At 36.4% G+C, this 17,496-nt stretch overlaps 1 protein-coding gene across 2 annotated transcripts in view; it reads right to left on the bottom strand.

Moving 5' to 3' along the window:
* Window positions 1-17,496, bottom strand: part of USP3 (ubiquitin specific peptidase 3) — a 108,734-nt gene that overhangs the window by 19,375 nt on the left and 71,863 nt on the right. For both annotated transcript variants that reach the window (XM_044230736.1, XM_044230737.1), the window contains 3 exons: window positions 16,688-16,834; window positions 13,690-13,796; window positions 13,465-13,545 (listed from right to left, as the gene is read on the bottom strand). In XM_044230736.1, coding sequence (XP_044086671.1) covers window positions 13,465-13,545; window positions 13,690-13,796; window positions 16,688-16,834 — 335 coding nt within the window. The remainder of the gene's footprint in view (window positions 1-13,464; window positions 13,546-13,689; window positions 13,797-16,687; window positions 16,835-17,496) is intronic.

Genomic DNA, 17,496 nt, shown 5'->3' with positions numbered 1-17,496 from the left:
ACCAGTACTTTTAATTCCTTATTAGGTATACTGCTTATTACCATTTTATTTAGCTCTTCTACCATGATTTTGTCTTGTTCATTCATTTAGGACATACCCCTCTCTATGTTTTGTAACTCTTTCTATCTACTAGGTAGGTCAGCTACATCTCCTGGTCTTGAAATTGGTGGCCTTGGGTAGAAGAGGTCTGTGGTGCTCTGCAGCACAGCATCTCTCCCAGGTCACCAGAACAGGGCACTCCAGGGAAGCCCTCTATGTGGGCTACATGTGACCTACTATCGTGGGTAAGCTGCAACTATGTTCAGCCAACGTAGCTGCAATGACCCACTTTTGCTGACTCTTGATGCACTGCTCAGAGTTTGGTCTCCATACCATTGAGATGCTTGTCTTAGGCAACACTGGACTCACTGTAGAGCAGGACCCACATTCAGCCTAGCTGCTTGCAATCAGCCTCTCCCACAGCTTTGGGGGCACAGAATGGCAGCTTTTGCTCCATGATTCTTTGAGAGCCTTACAGGGTGAGCACCAAGTGATCCCAAACTGATTTATGCATAAGATAATGCAATTCTCTCCTTTTCCTGTAAGGTCATGTGATAATCCAACATACAACAGAAGATATGAAAGGCTCATTAGACAATTCATAACCAAGCCATACAAACTGAACCTAGTTTTTCAAATATTCAATTTTCAAAATGGTGGCCCCAACTGCCTCTAAGAGCAATCTTGTATTCTTCCATCTCTCTCTCTCTGTTGTTGCAATGGGCTCTCAGGGGCCCACATCTGCTGCTGCACCCTCAGTGAGGCAGCCTCATTGTCACAGCTGTATCAGAAGCTCAAAAGACTGTGTCCATGGGCAGCCCCTAAGAGTTTTAATAAAGAAGCAACATTATCAACCCTAGTTGGATTAGTGGAGAACTACCCACATAGTTAACTCCATATGGATTTTAAAAGCTGCTTTTTAGCTCTCCATAAAACTAATGCCTATTTGTAATGAGACTTCGATGGGTTAAAACAGTCCCACAACCCAGAATAATTCTAAATTTCCAATGGCTGCCTTTAAAAAAAAAAAAAAAAAAGCTTTTAAATCAGTTTTCAAATAAAAATATCCTTGGGACACCTGGATTGCTCAGTAAGTTAAGCAGCCGACTCTTGATCTCAGCTCAGGTGTTTATCTCAGGGTCCTGGTTCAAACCCTGAGTTGGGGCTCCATGCTGGGGGAGGAGCCTACTTAAAAAAAAAAAAAAAAAGCCCTTAACTATGGTATTGCAGGATGGTAGACTTAGAACTCATGTTTATTTTCCTCTTGGTACTATTTGAATTTTATCTAAATGTTACAATGAATACACAGACTTTATGTCCTTCAATTTTTATTATTGAAACATACATGTACACAGTTATTTCCTAAAGAGGAAGACTGCCTAGGTACAGCCTTTCCTTGACAGATTTCTCTTGCCATGAATGACCCTGAAACGTATTACAGTTTAATCTTTTGCAGCAGCATTAAACAAACTGCGTTTCCAAAGCTCCTATGCGGAAGTGAATCACACAGCTAGTGAAACAGTCTACTAGCTACCCAGCATTCCCATCTCGCAAAGCTTTGTTGTTCTCCACTTACAAAGGTAATGACTTCCTCCCATCTGAGGAAGCTGCTTAAACTTTTTCATTTGTACTTTACTGCCTTTCATAAGGAAAAAAAAATTGCCATGATGGTTTTTGAAACTCCTAAGATTCTCAAGGTTTTCGGGGCATATATTTCACAAGTGTCAGTCTTCCACATTATATAAACTGTTAAATACATCCTTAAGGAGAGCAGGGAATAAAACTGGTTTGTTGATGTTATTAGATCCCCTTTATGCACTATATAAATTTAATTTGGCAAAGCAGTAATTGGGAAGTATATATAAGTTAATTCACATTTTGTTTTACTCCCCAAAGCAAATATGTAATTATAAAGGTGACACAATAGGTTAAAAAATTCAAACAACATAAAAGAGCAGGAAAAAGGAAGTCACAGTTGACTTTCTTCTTGAATCCCTACCCCTAAGAAATCACTGAGAACAGAGAGAGTATGCTGCTCAAGACTTTAATGCACATATGAATGTTTATTTTACACAGATGGAATCATTCTATAGACATAGTTCCATGGATAGTGTTTTGCTCCACAGTATTTTGTAAGCTATCTTTCTGTGGCCTGGCTATTGATCAACTTTATCTTTCTTAATTACTACACAGTATTATTTATTAAACCAGTGCCCTACTAGCAGGCATGTAAATTATTTCTGATCTCTGCAATAACAAAGAATGCTTTAATGAACATCTTTTAAAGGTGTTATTGTCCACATTCACAAGTAAAATTACTATGTCTAAGGAAATGCTCATTAAAAGGGATCACCGTCCTCCCAAACTACCAATTTATACTAACACCAATATGTGAGAGTGCCCATTCTCAAAAACCTACACGAACCATGGATATTACCTATCTTTGTCATTTTGACCAATTCTGCTTTACCTATACTTTCCTGAATATAAGTGAGGTAATATTTTTTCAGATGTTTGTTTGCATTTCTTCCTATTCATATACTTTACCAAGTATTCTTTTTCATATGTCCTCTCCTTACCTACAGTAACCTTAATTATGCAGTTAAATTTATGAATTTTTTCCTTTCCGAGTTCTGGTCTTGGTGAAAGATCGCCCATATAAGATCAAAAAAACGTTGGCCTATAGGGTCCTATGGTTTTATTTTTCATATTAAATCTTGAAACCAAATTTCAGAAAAGATGGGAGTTAGTGATAAAATTAATGTTTTCCCAAATTTTCATTTTCAGTATTAATTGACTAATAGCTTTTTTTATCCACTGATTTGAAATTTTTTCTTTGGAATGTAATAAATTCCCATAGACACCTTTCTACACCAGTACATGCTAAATTAGTACATATGGGACATTTCTTACCTTATCTCTATCCTGCTTCCTCATTTTTATTTAAAAAACTTTTTAAGCTTCTCTTAAGAATTTCTTTCTGCGGGGGCTCCTGGGTGGCTCAGTGGGTTCTGCCTTCAGCTCAGGTCATGATCCTAGAGTCTGGGATCAAGGCCCCCCAATGGACACTCTGCTCTCAGTGGGAAGTCTGCTTCTCCCTCTACATCCAGCCCTCTCCCGTTCATGTGCACATGCACGGGTGCTCTCCCCACCCCCCTCAAATAATCTTTTATTTGATATTATTTAATTAATTCAATTATTTAATTTTAATTATTTATATTTAATTATAATAATAATTAAAAACATTTAATTTAATTTTAATAATTAATCTGATTGATTTAATAATCTCTCAAATAGTCTTTTAAAAAATTCTTACAGAGGAACTTTTGAGCAAATTAGAATAAATTTAGGGGGTAATCTGGGGGAAAACTGACATCTCTACTGCATTGGTCTCCCTATCCAAATATATGACATGGCTCTATTCAAACTTTTATCTGTTCTAGCATAAAGTTTTATAATTTTCTTCATCTAGGTCTTATATATTTCTCAATTATTTTATTCATAAGTATTTGTAAGATTTTACTGCTACTGTGAATAGGATCTTTTACTATGTGTAGCAAAGCTTTTTTTTTTTTTTTTTTTTTTTTTTGCCTATTTGGCTGCCTTACTAAACTTTTTAACTCCAAGTTTAGAACTTATCAAAATAATACCTGTATTTGTTTTAAATCAAGAGCTTTTAGAAAAGCAGATCTCCTGCCCAGTGCTGCTCTCTTTGTCTAATGAATGCCTTGTATCTCAGCAACAGGACTCCTGACTGCTTCCACACTGTAATGGAAAATCATTAGTGCTTCACCGTTAACTATGATGATCACTGATAGCTTCTGATAGATAATCTTCATCAAGTTAACTTTCTATTCCTAGCTTAGTAAGTTAATAAAAGGGGTTTTTTCCTTCTTCTTTTAATCAGTAATGGATTTGAAATTTTATCAAAACAACTTTTATCTTCCTCCATTAAATTATATTTTCTAGTACTACATCTGCAGGGCCCCAAGATTGGCCACTTTGACATGAATATTATTTTTGAGTTAAAGCAAACAAAACCCAGCAGGTTCAGGAAAAGCTCTTATGTCCTCCTCCTCCACGACTGCCTGCTTATACCAGGAAGAGATTCCTCTTTACCTAAGAAACTTCTCTGCCTAAATAACAGGACAATGTTTGTTTTCCAAACACCTCCTCTCACCTTTCTGCTGTCTTTCTCCCCTTTGTGTCCTCAGACCCCTATTCCTCTCCTTGGCTCACAGAAGCCTCATGTTGCCTGTCTTTGGAATTTCATGTCCATGTGGAGTCCCTGTACATACAAAACTAAATCTGATTTTCTATCTTGAATCAATATGGTTCTTTGTCCACCAAGAAGGACCATGAAGGGCAGAGGAAATTCTTCCTCTTCAACAGTCGACAGAGTCAGCAGGATACTTTAACATGCTAGACATAACTGCAACTGAGGTCCTTGGGACATCTGACATAGAGCCAACAGAAGGTAAGATTTCTAACCCTGTCAATCTCCCAGAATCTCTATCTGTAGAGTCTGACAGAGTAGGAGTGGTGATAGTCCTTTTTCCTTCTTGCTACATTTAAAATTAGCAGGGCAAAATATTTGTGGAACCTAGTTCCTTGGGGTTAGTTATTAAATTATTTAAATTGTCTCTGGTTAAATTTGGTAGAGCACTCTTTTGGAAGATTCATTTCTTCCCAGAGATAGTTTTTGAGTTTGGTTGTTTTTTTTTTAGCTTGTGTTTTAAGACTGTTGCTAAGGGACATCTTAGAAGCTAAAGCCCATAACTTGGTAGAAAAGCTACTAGAATCCTCACCAGCCCAAGAAGACTCTCGTTGGTCACAGAACAGGTTAGATTGACACTAGTTCACCTACTAAACTCAAGCAAACTTCCTTGCAACAAGGTACACTGCTAAACAACCCCAGTCCTGTAGCACATCCCTTGTGTTTTCATGGGAGACTAGAGACCCCGTTTTCACCATCCTTACTGCTTACACAATGAAGCCCTTTGCTTTCTGAAACTAACTTTTAGATCATGTGGGCCATCATCTACACCCTCTTTAGATGCCTTCTGCATCTTTGGTTTAGCCATTAAAAGGCTTATTGGTTGGAGTTGTTATTAACAGATTATTCATCAATGGTCTTTAAATTGCTTATATTGAAAAGAAAAATATACTGTATAGAGAACTCTCAACTGTCTTATTAGTATAAGAGCATGCCTTAGGGACTCTGTTGACAAGATGGACAGAAGACTAAAAAATAAATGTCCATCTCCAAAGTAAAATCCCCTTAAAATCTGGCCTCTCATCTGGTCTGCCTTCAGCTCAGGTCATGATCCCAGGGTCCAGGGATTAAGCCCCATGTCTGACTCCCTGCTTAGCAGAGAGTCTGCTTCTCCTTCTGCCCTTCCCCCAGGTCATGCATGCTCACACTTTACCTCTCTCTCAAATAAATAGAAAAAAAAAAAAAGATTTTTACTTATTTATTTGAGAAAGATCACAAGTAGGCTGAGAGGGGGGAAGCAGGCTCCTTGCTGAGCGGAAAGCCCAATGCACGGCTCAGTCCCAGAACCCTGAGATCATGACCTGAGCCAAAGGCAGAGGCTTAACCCACTGAGCCACCCAGGTGCCCAAATAAGTAAAATCTTTAAAAACAAAAACAAAAACAAACAAAAAAAAACTTCAAAAAAAAAAAAATCATCCAGTTAACTCCCCCTTCCCTACGAGATTTATAGGGACTTTATGTTCAAAGTATATAGGTTGCTCACATAAAAGCTGAAAGCCAGGAAATGAATTTAACAAAAGCACCTGAGACTGGCAATAAGGCTCACTTTGCTCCTACCTTCTAGGGCTCTGTAAGCAGGCTCTGCCAGCTTCAGGCATTCCTATGCAATGTACATTGCAGACATATCTTAGCCACCCCCTCCTCCACTGAAAAAGAAGATCTTTTAAATTATAAAGCCCTTTTACCCCTATTTTGAAAAGATGGTACCAGAATTAGAGGGAAATGAGAAAGACTGATGATTATTCAACTACCTTCCCTTCATAGAGAAATTGGGACCAAAATGTCTCCTAGGCCCTCCCACAAATGATATGTGAAAGGTCAACCTGCAGGGTCTAACAGAAGCCAAGGCTGAATTCCGTATGCTACTAGAAGGCTTTGTTGGGGCACCTGGGTGGCTCAGTGGGTTAAGCCTCTGCCTTCAGCTTGGGTCATGATCTCAGGGTCCTGGAATAGAGCCCCTGCATCGAGCTCTCTGCCTGCCTCTCTGCCTACTTGCGATCTCTCTCTCTGTCAAATAATTTAAAAAAAAAAAAAAAAAAAACAACCTTGAAAAAAAAAAGGCGGCTTTGTTAAAATGCTTTATTTTGCTTCCCCCCTCTCAGCCTAAAAAAAAAAAAATCTCCCTAATACAAAAAAACAGAGTTTAGTTTTTATCCAGTTCTTGGGGAATTAGAAACAACTGCTTTACCAATCTGTACAAAACCAGAAATGCAACTCTAGAAACAAGTCAAAAGCCCACCCCTCTTTACGAATCCCTAACTCTCGCCTATTCCCCTTAAAATGTTTGTAGTTGTTATAAAAGATGAGGATATTAAGACAAAATTGTCCTGCACTCAAAAAAAAAAAAAAAAAAAAGAAGTAAACTTTAAAGAGCAGTTGCCCTGAAACTGAAAGAATTTTTTGGCATTCTTCCTCAGTTTCTTGAAATGATAAATTTTACCATGTTTTTAAAATATAAACACAGTCCACAATTGCCTGAGACTGAAGAAAAAATGGGGGAAAGAGGCCTTTCTAAAATGCCTCTTGTGCCCAGACTCCACACCTCTGGTAACAAGCAAATTTGCTCCAGATTTCCACATTGGAGAAAACCTGGGATTCTTTCTCTGTTCCTTTGTGATGTGAGTTTTCTATTTCCATCTCCCCAAGAGCCAGTCTTTGAAATACAAACTTTAGAGAAGTTTTTCATCAAAAAATAAGAGGTATTTAGAAATTGGGCCTTTAATGTCCTCCCAAAAAAAGCTACAATATTTTGTTTGCATCTTGTCTGTGTATGTCCACATGTTATAAATGCGACATATTTTCTTTACCTCCAGATGGTATCACCAAAATTAATTTGTAAAAGAGTTCTTTTTAGTTGGTTTCAAGTCAAGCACTTGTAAGTTATGGGAATTCCAAAACTCAGAAAGATAGAAACTAACCCAAATGTTTTCCAAAATCATGTGATCTGGGAAAATATTCAGTATTAAAGCTAATTTTAGGTTGTTGGTTTAATTAAGAAAAAAATCTCCTGAGAGTTACCAGCATTAAATATATGACTGTCATTCTACCCGTGTTTATGGAAAGCCAAGTAAGTTCACCTCTGCAAATTTATCAGAAAAAAAAACTTAAAATAATGATTGATTTTTGCCCAATGCTTAATGAAATTTCTGTGGGTAATCTAAACCTAAGAACAAGCTAATTAAATAGATGTAAATAAGACAAAAGGGTTTGTAGGCAGGGGTGCCTGGGGGCTCAGTTGGTTAAGCAACCAACTCTAGATTTCTACTCAGGTCATGATCTCAGGTTGCAGTCTGTGCTGGGCTGTATTACAGCCTGTTTAAGATTCTCCTCCCACCCCTGCAAAAAAGGTTTGTAGGTAAACTTTTAAATAGCTTCCAAAGTCCTTGGTAACCTGACAGTTTAAAATTTTTTACTAAGTTAAGTGAGTTAAATTTATTGAGATATCTAAGTCATTTACAGATAAAGTAAAATAATAAGACATTAGGTATTGAATATAGGTTCAGAAAATAGATGTCAATAGGTTAATTTACTTGTGTCTTATTACAGAGAAACTAAATAAATATGGACCTTTAGTAAACCTGGTTTGTGCTTTATTGAAAAACTGTACTATGAAAAAGCACATTCTTTTTTTTTTTTTAAGATTTTATTTATTTTTTTGACAGAGAGAAATTACAAGTAGATGGAGAGGCAGGCAGAGAGAGAGAGGAGGAAGCAGGCTCCCTGCTGAGCAGAGAGCCCGATGCGGGACTCGATCCCAGGACCCTGAGATCATGACCTGAGCCGAAGGCAGCGGCTTAACCCACTGAGCCACCCAGGCGCCCCAAGCACATTCTTAAAATTATGAAATGTTTTCACAAATTTGCTATTCTAAATACTGGTATAGCAGTTCAAAATTGCTTACTACTTAGTTTTCACTAGAAATTAAGGTTTCTAAGAGTTAAGAATTCTAATAAATATAATTAAGAATATCAGAAATAATAAGAAAAACAATTCCATATGCAAGGAAATGTGTTTTTGGTAGAAAAAGGTATGCGAAACAGAAATACACTTTTTGTTAAGGGAAAAGACAGTAATTCTGTCCTAAAGTGAAACTTTTTAAAGAATGTAAAAAAGTTCGTTCCATAAGACTTATGGAAACAGAGTATTTGGAAAGGGATTTTATGTGTGATCAGTACTGGCTAAGATTAGGATAAATTTAGTAAGTTTTAATATCAAAAATATACTGCAAAGTTGAATTTTTTTTTTTGTTAAAAGGACAAGTTACAAATCTGCTTTTAATAAAAAACTGTAAACAAATATTTTTTTCCTTTAAAGTTATCTGCTTAGAAATCAAGGATTCTGTGTTTTGCCAAAATAATTTATCAAGTTTTGCTCACAACTATGTAAGGTTCTGTATTTTTGCCTTTTATTCTTTTGAAATCTTTTATTATCCTTTTGGTTAGATAATTAAATATCATTTCATAGTGCCCTATGATCCTATTAAGCAAATGTTCAAACTGACATACTTCCTAAAATCAAATCCTAAAATGAAGTCTTTTGACCACAGGCTGAGGTGTTCCAGATAGGCCTTAGAATATTTCATTGTCAAATAAGTGACACGAAACCCTCTTAGATTATATTTACGTAGATAGGGTAAGTGTTCTAAAATTGTATAAAACTCCTAGAAACCTGATGTCCTAGTATGTTGCTATGTGTCAAGAGTCACAGAAATAACCAAAACTGAATCACAGTGAACTCTAATACAGTTACTATTTTGCTCTGATGGTATTGCAAATGTGCCTTATCTTCAGTAAGACTCATAAAAAGAACTTTGAATACAGGTTTCTGGTAACCTGAATTCTTAGCATAAAACTGGTAAGAATTTCTGAACTAGTGGAAGAATTGGATTCAAGCAAAACAATAATATGGAACTGAAAAATTTACCCTTTTTAGCTCTTTATGACCTTTAAAGCAATTTAATAGAATATACCTTTGTGAACAAATTGAAACATTCATCTTTTTCCCTACCTGAACTCTCCAGAACTCAGAAACTCTAAGTATTCTTATATTTATTTGCATAAGTTCAATAGAATTCTGTTCTCCCTGTAACAGGACACAACTGGAAACATTTGTTATATAACCAAGGCTTTGACTGGAATGTCCTATTTGAGAGAGAGATGGATAAACTGAGATATGACCAGATAGCTTTAAATGCCCAGACAGCTTTAAGGAACTAGGTTGACTTTAAGAAGCCAGTAAAGCCCCCAGAAGTACCAGTCTGGTACCCTGCTTACAAAGTTCCCAGCAGCCTTACCAGGTAAGTAAAGGTTGGCACTCCCTGGCAAGTACAGGAACCCAGCAATAGTTTGAGGACCTCGAGCAGAGAGGAATTCACCCAAATCTGTAGGAATTGAAGATGTTCTGATGGCAAGTATCTGGCTTGGCTTCTGGCCTCAAGAGGATGTTAAAACTTCAATCTTTAAAACCTGCTGGAAACTTTTTCAAGAATCTACCTAATCAACTGCTATTCTTTGTCACATTCATATAAATGATCAGGCCAGGTTTTTTTGAAACTAGACTTATTTTGCAAACAAATTAGTATTAATTTGGCTATATATAAAAGGGTGATTATAGAGAAAACAGGTTTCAATAACATATCTGAGTAAATATTAGATTGCAATACTGTTCATTAGAACCTGGACTAGATCCTCATTTGTTCTCATTTCCTCCAGTGCTTGACTATAATTCTCCAAAGTAACATTTTTAATTTTTCTTCCAACCTTCTACATTGGATTCATCTGAGAACTAAAACTTCCCTTTTCCCTTATATGAACTTCAGAGAGATCATCCCAACAGCTCACATACAGGCAATCTTCATGCCTGTGGCTGTGGGCCACTCAAAAAGATCATCAGACATTCAAACTACAAACCACTGCATTCAAGATGGTTCAAACTTAACATCTAAAAATCTTCTTGACTGACTACCCTCAAAATTCAGAAACTGGTTTATAATTTGATCCAATCAGTTAACCACTGTTTTTGTTTCCACAGAAATGCCTCTTATTTAATACCTGACTGGTTGAACCTTAGGCCTAAACTGCATCACTGCCTCCCAAAACAAGTTTGAACTGACCTATTGATAGGACTGGTTCAATAAGACTGAACAATCGACCAGCTCAATTTTAATGTGTGAAATTTTAGGGAAATTTCAGAGGAGAAAACTGCAGGGGCCCAGGGCAGGACACCCCAAGATGGGCCACTTTGGCATGAACATTATTTTGAGTTAAAAGCAAACAAACCCAGCAAATTCAGGAAAAGCTTTACCTTCCCCTCAACTGCCTAAATTAACATTGCAAGGGAGAGCCTGTACCAAGAAGTGACTATTAACAAGAGATTCTTCTTTACCAAAGAAACTTACCTAAGAGGAGAAACTTTATTCTCCAAACATTTCCTCTCACCTTCCTGCTAATGGTCTTTCTCCCCGTTGTGTCCCCAGACTCCTACCCTCTCAGCTCACAGAAGCCTCAAGTTGTTGGTCTTCAAAATATTATGTCTGTGTGGATTCCCCATACATACAAAATTAAATCTGAGACTCTCCTCCTCATCTGTCTCATGTCAACTTGGTTCTTAGTCCAGCTAGAAGAACTTTGTCAGCCAGAGAAAATTGTTCTTTCTGGATATAGCAGTCCTGCATGGCTGGAAGAAATCCTACTTGATCTCTGTATGTTATTTTATTACAGTACTAGATTCTATTAGCTAATATTTGGTCTATAATAATCTTTCCTTTTTTGTCAGATTTTAGAACGGATTATTTTAGCCTCTCATAATTTGCATGTTTTTAGTTAAATAATTTCAAATGCCAAGGATCTTTCTCACCATCACCTTTCCTTTCTAAATGAAAACTAAGCCTGTCAATTAACATTCCAAAAAGCACACAAGTAATCCTCACATTAAAGCATATAAAAGCATGTAAAATGTAATCCTGACTCCAACTGTTTAGTAAAGAAATCCGTATCAACTGGACACTCGATGTCCAAAAAAAAGTAGTACCCTTAATTGGTAACAGTGTTAAACAGAAAGAATGACTCTACCATCTAGTTCTTTAAGCCAACATTCAGCTCTTTAACAAAATAAAAATCGAGTCTGAAAACTGAAAGGAAAGCCAGCTGAGAATACAGGAAATCTGTTTTCAGACAAACCCGAAACCCTTCAGGATGGTCTGGGCCCCCTGAAGCTAAATCCCAATCCCATCAAATTTCAGTGAGTCTATGCCAAGAAAAATACTACTGGGGAAGCAAGGCAAATGCCATTTGCCACTCGTTTGTAGTACCAATCAACCACTTAAACTATGTCATACAATCTCCTCCTGGGCAATCTCAAGAAAGTAAGGTCTCTCAGTATTAAAACATTCTGGCACAGGTAATAAGTAAAACGCTACAGGGTACAATAAGAACCATACTACGTGACCAATGCAGGATGAAGGGGAACACAGTACAGAAGGAAGAAAGAACCCTGAAGCAACCAGTGTCTCTGGGTCTTCCAAAGATCATCTGGACTTAGTTTTATTTAGGAAATATTGTTCAAATACATATCCACATAGTTATGTTAAGCAATGTTTGAAGAAATTATAAAATGAAGTTCTATCCAGTTTAGATTATAGAGTTTGAGGCTAATTCCTTTCCTCACTGCTTTCCTCTCTAAATGATCAAATGTTTGCTTTATGATTAAGTTAGTTTGTAATCTCAAGCCATCAATATAAAGAGAAAATAATCTGAGATTTGATACCAAGTATATTGTGATATTTTCAAAACCTGTATTTCAAAACCATCTATTATTTCAAAACCATCTATTTTAGAGGGAAGCTGAGTGGATGGAGCTTCCTTAAATTTCTTCTGTGCTCCTGTTCAAAAGAGACCATCAACACTGTTGCAAAGGTAGGGAACAACTGAAAGCATCTACAAAATGTTTCATATACGGAGTTATTCTCCTGTCTTATAGTAGTCCAGTGTATTTGACAGCTACCCCCTGAGGGAGTTCAAGAAACTACCTGAGCAACAAGGCTACAAGCAAGACCTCTGCTGCTCCTCTTATAACAAGCCCAATGCTGCCAAATGCACCTGTGACACAGAATTCTGCCCGTCCCTCCCCCAACAGTTGTATTTTTACTAGCACATTTTTTGAGAATGAGCAATTGGCAGTAGAATAATTTGATTCTACAGCAGTACTGCCCAACAGAACTTTCTGCAATAATGGAAATGTTCTCCATCTGTGGTGTCGAATACAACACCACTGGTCACACGCAGTTACTGATCACCTAAAATATGGTTAGTGCAACTAAGTAACTGCATTTTTAATTTTAATTTACATTTTACCAACCATCTGTGACTTCACCATAATGGACAGTGCAGTTTTCAACCAATGAGAATCTTTTGTAGGAAAAGACTGGGGGGTGGGTGTGTGTGTGTGTTCTCTCTCATATATATAGATTTTTTTTTAACTCCTTATGACAATATTCTCTAGAGTAGTTGAGGAAAAAATTACTTTTAGTCAACAGACAATTCAGCGTAGGGATTATGTTATTTGCCTTCAGTGTAGAGTTACTCAATGACAGAACACAGACTAGGCCCCCTTTTTTTTTCTATCCTAGTTTCTTTTTATGGCCAAGAACAGTAAGTCACTTTAAGGATTGGTCAAAGATCGATCTTTTGGCCTTGATGAAAACAGTTAACACTAATCAGAGAAAAAAATTGTTCCAAATCTCACAGTCTTCAATTAAAAGCAGAGCCTCAGGCTTATCAGCAGATTTCTAAAACTATTAATCATAGAAAAGAGTAACATTAGCTAAGTGTTCTTTCCTTCTATGGATACTAGTGGGACATCCACAGAATACATTCTATTTCATTAAGTCAGAAGCAGCTTGTTACAGACTCTCAATTTTAAAATCAGTATTAAAGAAAAAGGTGAGAAATATCTTATGCTTGCCTTAATATCTCTGGCACCCATTTTTTTTTCTTTCTTTCTGATAGGAGGAGACATTCAGGTTTGACTTCTGTTAAATTATAACACAAACTCATTCAAGCAATTAACAACATAACACAGATGGATGGAGTTTGAGTCTATTCAGCTCTTTCAGAGGAAAAAAGAATTCTACAACATTAAAGTATCTTTACCTCGTAATGAACAAACTGGTCCATTTTCTTGATTCTTTGAGCGCTTATTTCTGAACTGACTTGGAATATCTAATGAAAGGTCTTAAAAAGAAATAGGAAAACAGCTGTTAAAGGGATATAACACACTTAGAAAAGAATTTCAAAAATTGATGTATTTTTACATTTATCTTGTACTGTCTTAAGTTTTCAAAGGAAACATTAAAATTTTAATACAATATGTCTTACCTAGGAATGGATCAAACTTTCTAGATTCTGTCCCACATATGAGGCAGTTAACCTCATTTTGAAGAATACCTCCGAATATAGCTGTGACAACTGTAGATGCTCCATTTCTAAAGAAAAACACCACACAGGAAAACATCTCAGTAAAACTAAAATATGTATAACAGCTGCTATACTTCTTCGGTTGGGGGGGATATGTATATCATTTATTTATTTAAATTATGAAATAATACAAAAACTTTCAAGCTATATAGAGGTATACCAAATAAAAGGTTTAAGCCACTTAGCCTCCCACAGCCCCACTTTCCATCCCACTAATTCCAACCCCTCAGAGGCCTGGCGTGAAGATGAAATGGGGTATATATGTATAGTACTTTCAGACCGGTGTTTACCAAAAAGAAAGCCCTTAAATTATTTCAAGGATTTTTTTATTAGGATAATAATTAGAACCACACCTGCTTTTTTTTTTTTTTTCCAGAAGTACATCTCTTGAACACATACCTCACCCTTTTTGACAGCAGATTGGCATGCCACAATACAAACACAGACCGGATGCAAGAACCACCAAGAAAGTGTACCATGAAAGCATGATTAGCAAATGCTTATTACAGCACTTACTCTATGCTGAACTCCATTCAAAGTACTTTCCATGTATTAAATCAGTTAGTCCTCAAAACAAAGCTAAGAAGCAGATATCATTATCCCCATTTTACAGACCAGGAAGCTGAGGTCCAACTTGGGCGAGGATCACTCAGCTCTTAACACTATGTTCCTTTTCTTAATTTAATCAATATAATATTAATGGTTCTCCAGGTTGTTTCAGTTGTTTGCTATCATTAATAGTCCTACAGCAAACATGTATTGACCTTTGTGCCCTTATGCATGCAGTTACTTATCAGAAAATGCTCTTCTTTGCAAATAGCAATCTGAGGTGGTTTCCCTCACTTGCAAACAATAACACTCCTAATACACTAAGCTTTACTTTCTGAGGTGCTGCAAATTAAACCTACTGCCACAATGAGACAGACAAAAGCTACTCGAGCAATTATATTATTTTAAAAGTTTGCTTCCTTTTCCATGAAAGGTCTTCTACTCTTTACTGGCCAAAGAAATATACTGCAGCTTCATCTTTTTTTAAATCTGTTCATAAAATATACAGCTATAGTAAATTAAAAAGGGAAGATACACTGGAACTATCTAATATAACAGCCATTTTATGTTTAAGATCTAGGTCATAAACAAAAGGCATACCAAATAAACTACTGGAATCAAGGGACCATGATCCTTTCATACTGATATTCACTTATAATACTGACCTTAATTACGATGGAAAAAGCAGTACATTTAGACTCAATGTAGTTATTCCTTTATAATTTCTTCCTCTGAGAAAAGGATACTCATCGAGTCTTGGCTATCTTATGTGTATGGCATTAAGTTAGGTATACAATGATTGAAAACAAAATTCATAATTGATTTCAAAACTGCTTTCTCATTATAACTGTATGCCGAGAATGTTTAAACATTAGTTACTCGGACAGACTTTTATGCTTTCTAGGGTCTTTTGTATTAACTGCAATGATTTTCTATGTATTATGAAGAACAGATCTGTCATTTATTACTACCATCCCCACCTTTGGGAGCATTGGCTGTGTTTACACAAGTAAACATGGGTATTGCATAGGAGATCTTTTTTGTAGTTTTAGCAAATATGATCCTTGGATCCTGTAGTGAAAAATTTTTTCTTTCTGTTCCTATCTCATTAGTGGAACCTAAAATTACTACTCTTTAAAATATAACCAGACATGGGTTAATACTGAAAACTCATTAGCTACTGGAAAATCATCCTAGGACTATTACACAATGTGACTCCATGAGGGTGCCTTGGGCATCAAATAAAATAATAAAGACATATACCCTCTTACCTCACACAGACTATCCCTGATAGAGCCCGGTTCAATATTCTCAGTATACAAAAGGTCATCATAAAGTACAAAGCAGAATTTTTCACTTAATACTACTTTTAACTTGGTGCTAGCAACAAGAACAATTCTACCAGGTCACAGATCCCTCCCCTTTTATACTGGATTCTGATTGGAACCATAGTTGTCAGGACCTAGAAAGCCAAACATTTTGAAAGGTATAGCAATTCAAACAGTTGCCCTTCTCTGATACAACCAGATGAGCTATGAGGCTGCTCTGTCATTAAAAGGACCCTAACTGAACACTAAATCAGATTTATGAACTGCAAGGCAATACAATACGGTGATCCCTATATATTACTTACTCTTTTCTTTCTGTCTTTGGGGAGTTTGTCTGGTAAATCCCTTTCCTGCACAGGTCAAAACAAAGCTTTTCAAAAAATTTGAACAAAAGGAGACTACAATTAAACAAAATTAGACTGAAATAACAGTAAATCATCCTGACCTCAAGCAAAATAAGCTTTCTCATCTCAATGTATATTTTGGGGGTATTAGTACCTAGGAAAGCAATCTAAAATGTTTGTTTTGTTTCCTAGTGAGAGTCAAGAAAAATTCTGAGAACTTACAAATGCCTCAATTTCACTAAAGTACAGATATATTTTAGGAAAATACACATTTAAAATATTTTTAAGCCTTTGTTTCTAGTGAAGAAATATAATTATTTTAGTACTGAAAATTAAGTCTTCCAAGTATCATTTTATATATTTGGCAGGGAATTTTCAAGTGCTAAATTGTACAAAATGTTTTCTGTTGGTTTTTTTTTTTTCAACCTTTTAAAAGATCTGTACCAAAAACTATCAGGACTATACCAAGAGGTAAGTACAAGAGGTCTCTGGTTGGAAGCAGGAGTTATGTGCTAGTCCACTTGGTTATAAAATTCAAGTGCACAAAAGTTTCAACCAAAGTCCAGGGAAACTCTCCACCGTCCATGATAAATCTAATAAACAATAACACAAACAGAAACGTGTGAGGTCCTCCTAAAAAAAAAAAAAAAGAAGAAGAAGAAGAAAACTACATCTTACATGCAACATTTGTTACTTGCAGATAGAGCAGAATTCTCCTGTAGAATTGATGAGCGGGAAACACCATTGAAACCGCCCTGGAGTTCCAAGTGCAGGTGGTCCAAAAGGTAGCGCATGAATTCATGGGCATCCTGTTGCTGATAGCCCCTTAAAGCAAAAAGAAGCAGGCTGTCACTGGGGAAGCTCCACATGCCCAGCCAAACATGCAGAAAGGCAAAGTGCTACAAAGGGCTACAGCCCTACACTCAGAGCACAGTGGACTCCCTCGCCGTTCATCCCCACTTGTGTCAGGGTTTACTTCTCCTCAAGGAAAATTTCTCAAATTTCTCTACAAGGAAAAAGTCTACTAAAAGAAGTCTGAAAACACAGAATATGAGAGCTAATCTCAATTGAACTAACTTTACAGATAAAGAGAATTAAGGAGCAAGAGAAAGGGTGTGTGACGTGCCTAAGTCCTACAACAAGAGAGTAACAGAGATGGGATGGACTCTGGTTTTCCCGCTATCTCACATGGCCTCTCCAGAAGATGCTCAAATGTTAAAATGTCACATCTTTCCTTCACCAGAAACCTTGGTCTTATAAAGCACCAATATAAGAGATAAGGAATTTAAAACTATTTTTTAAACTGAAAGATACTGATTTTTAAACACTGGCTGAAAGGAAGAAAAACTTTCTAAACAGTCTCTACTTGGATCCTAATCTCTGATTTAAGACATTTTTCATATAAATACTTTAAAAAATGCATTGACTCATATACACTTCTGCTCTAGCCTAAAACTTGAATAAAGCAGCAACATATTCTTAGGTTA

The sequence above is a fragment of the Neovison vison genome, chromosome 13, assembly GCF_020171115.1.
Source record: "Neovison vison isolate M4711 chromosome 13, ASM_NN_V1, whole genome shotgun sequence".
Taxonomy (NCBI): Eukaryota; Metazoa; Chordata; class Mammalia; order Carnivora; family Mustelidae; genus Neogale; species Neogale vison.
Note: the sequence above shows the minus strand (reverse complement) of the source record. Positions and strands in the feature narration are given on the sequence as shown.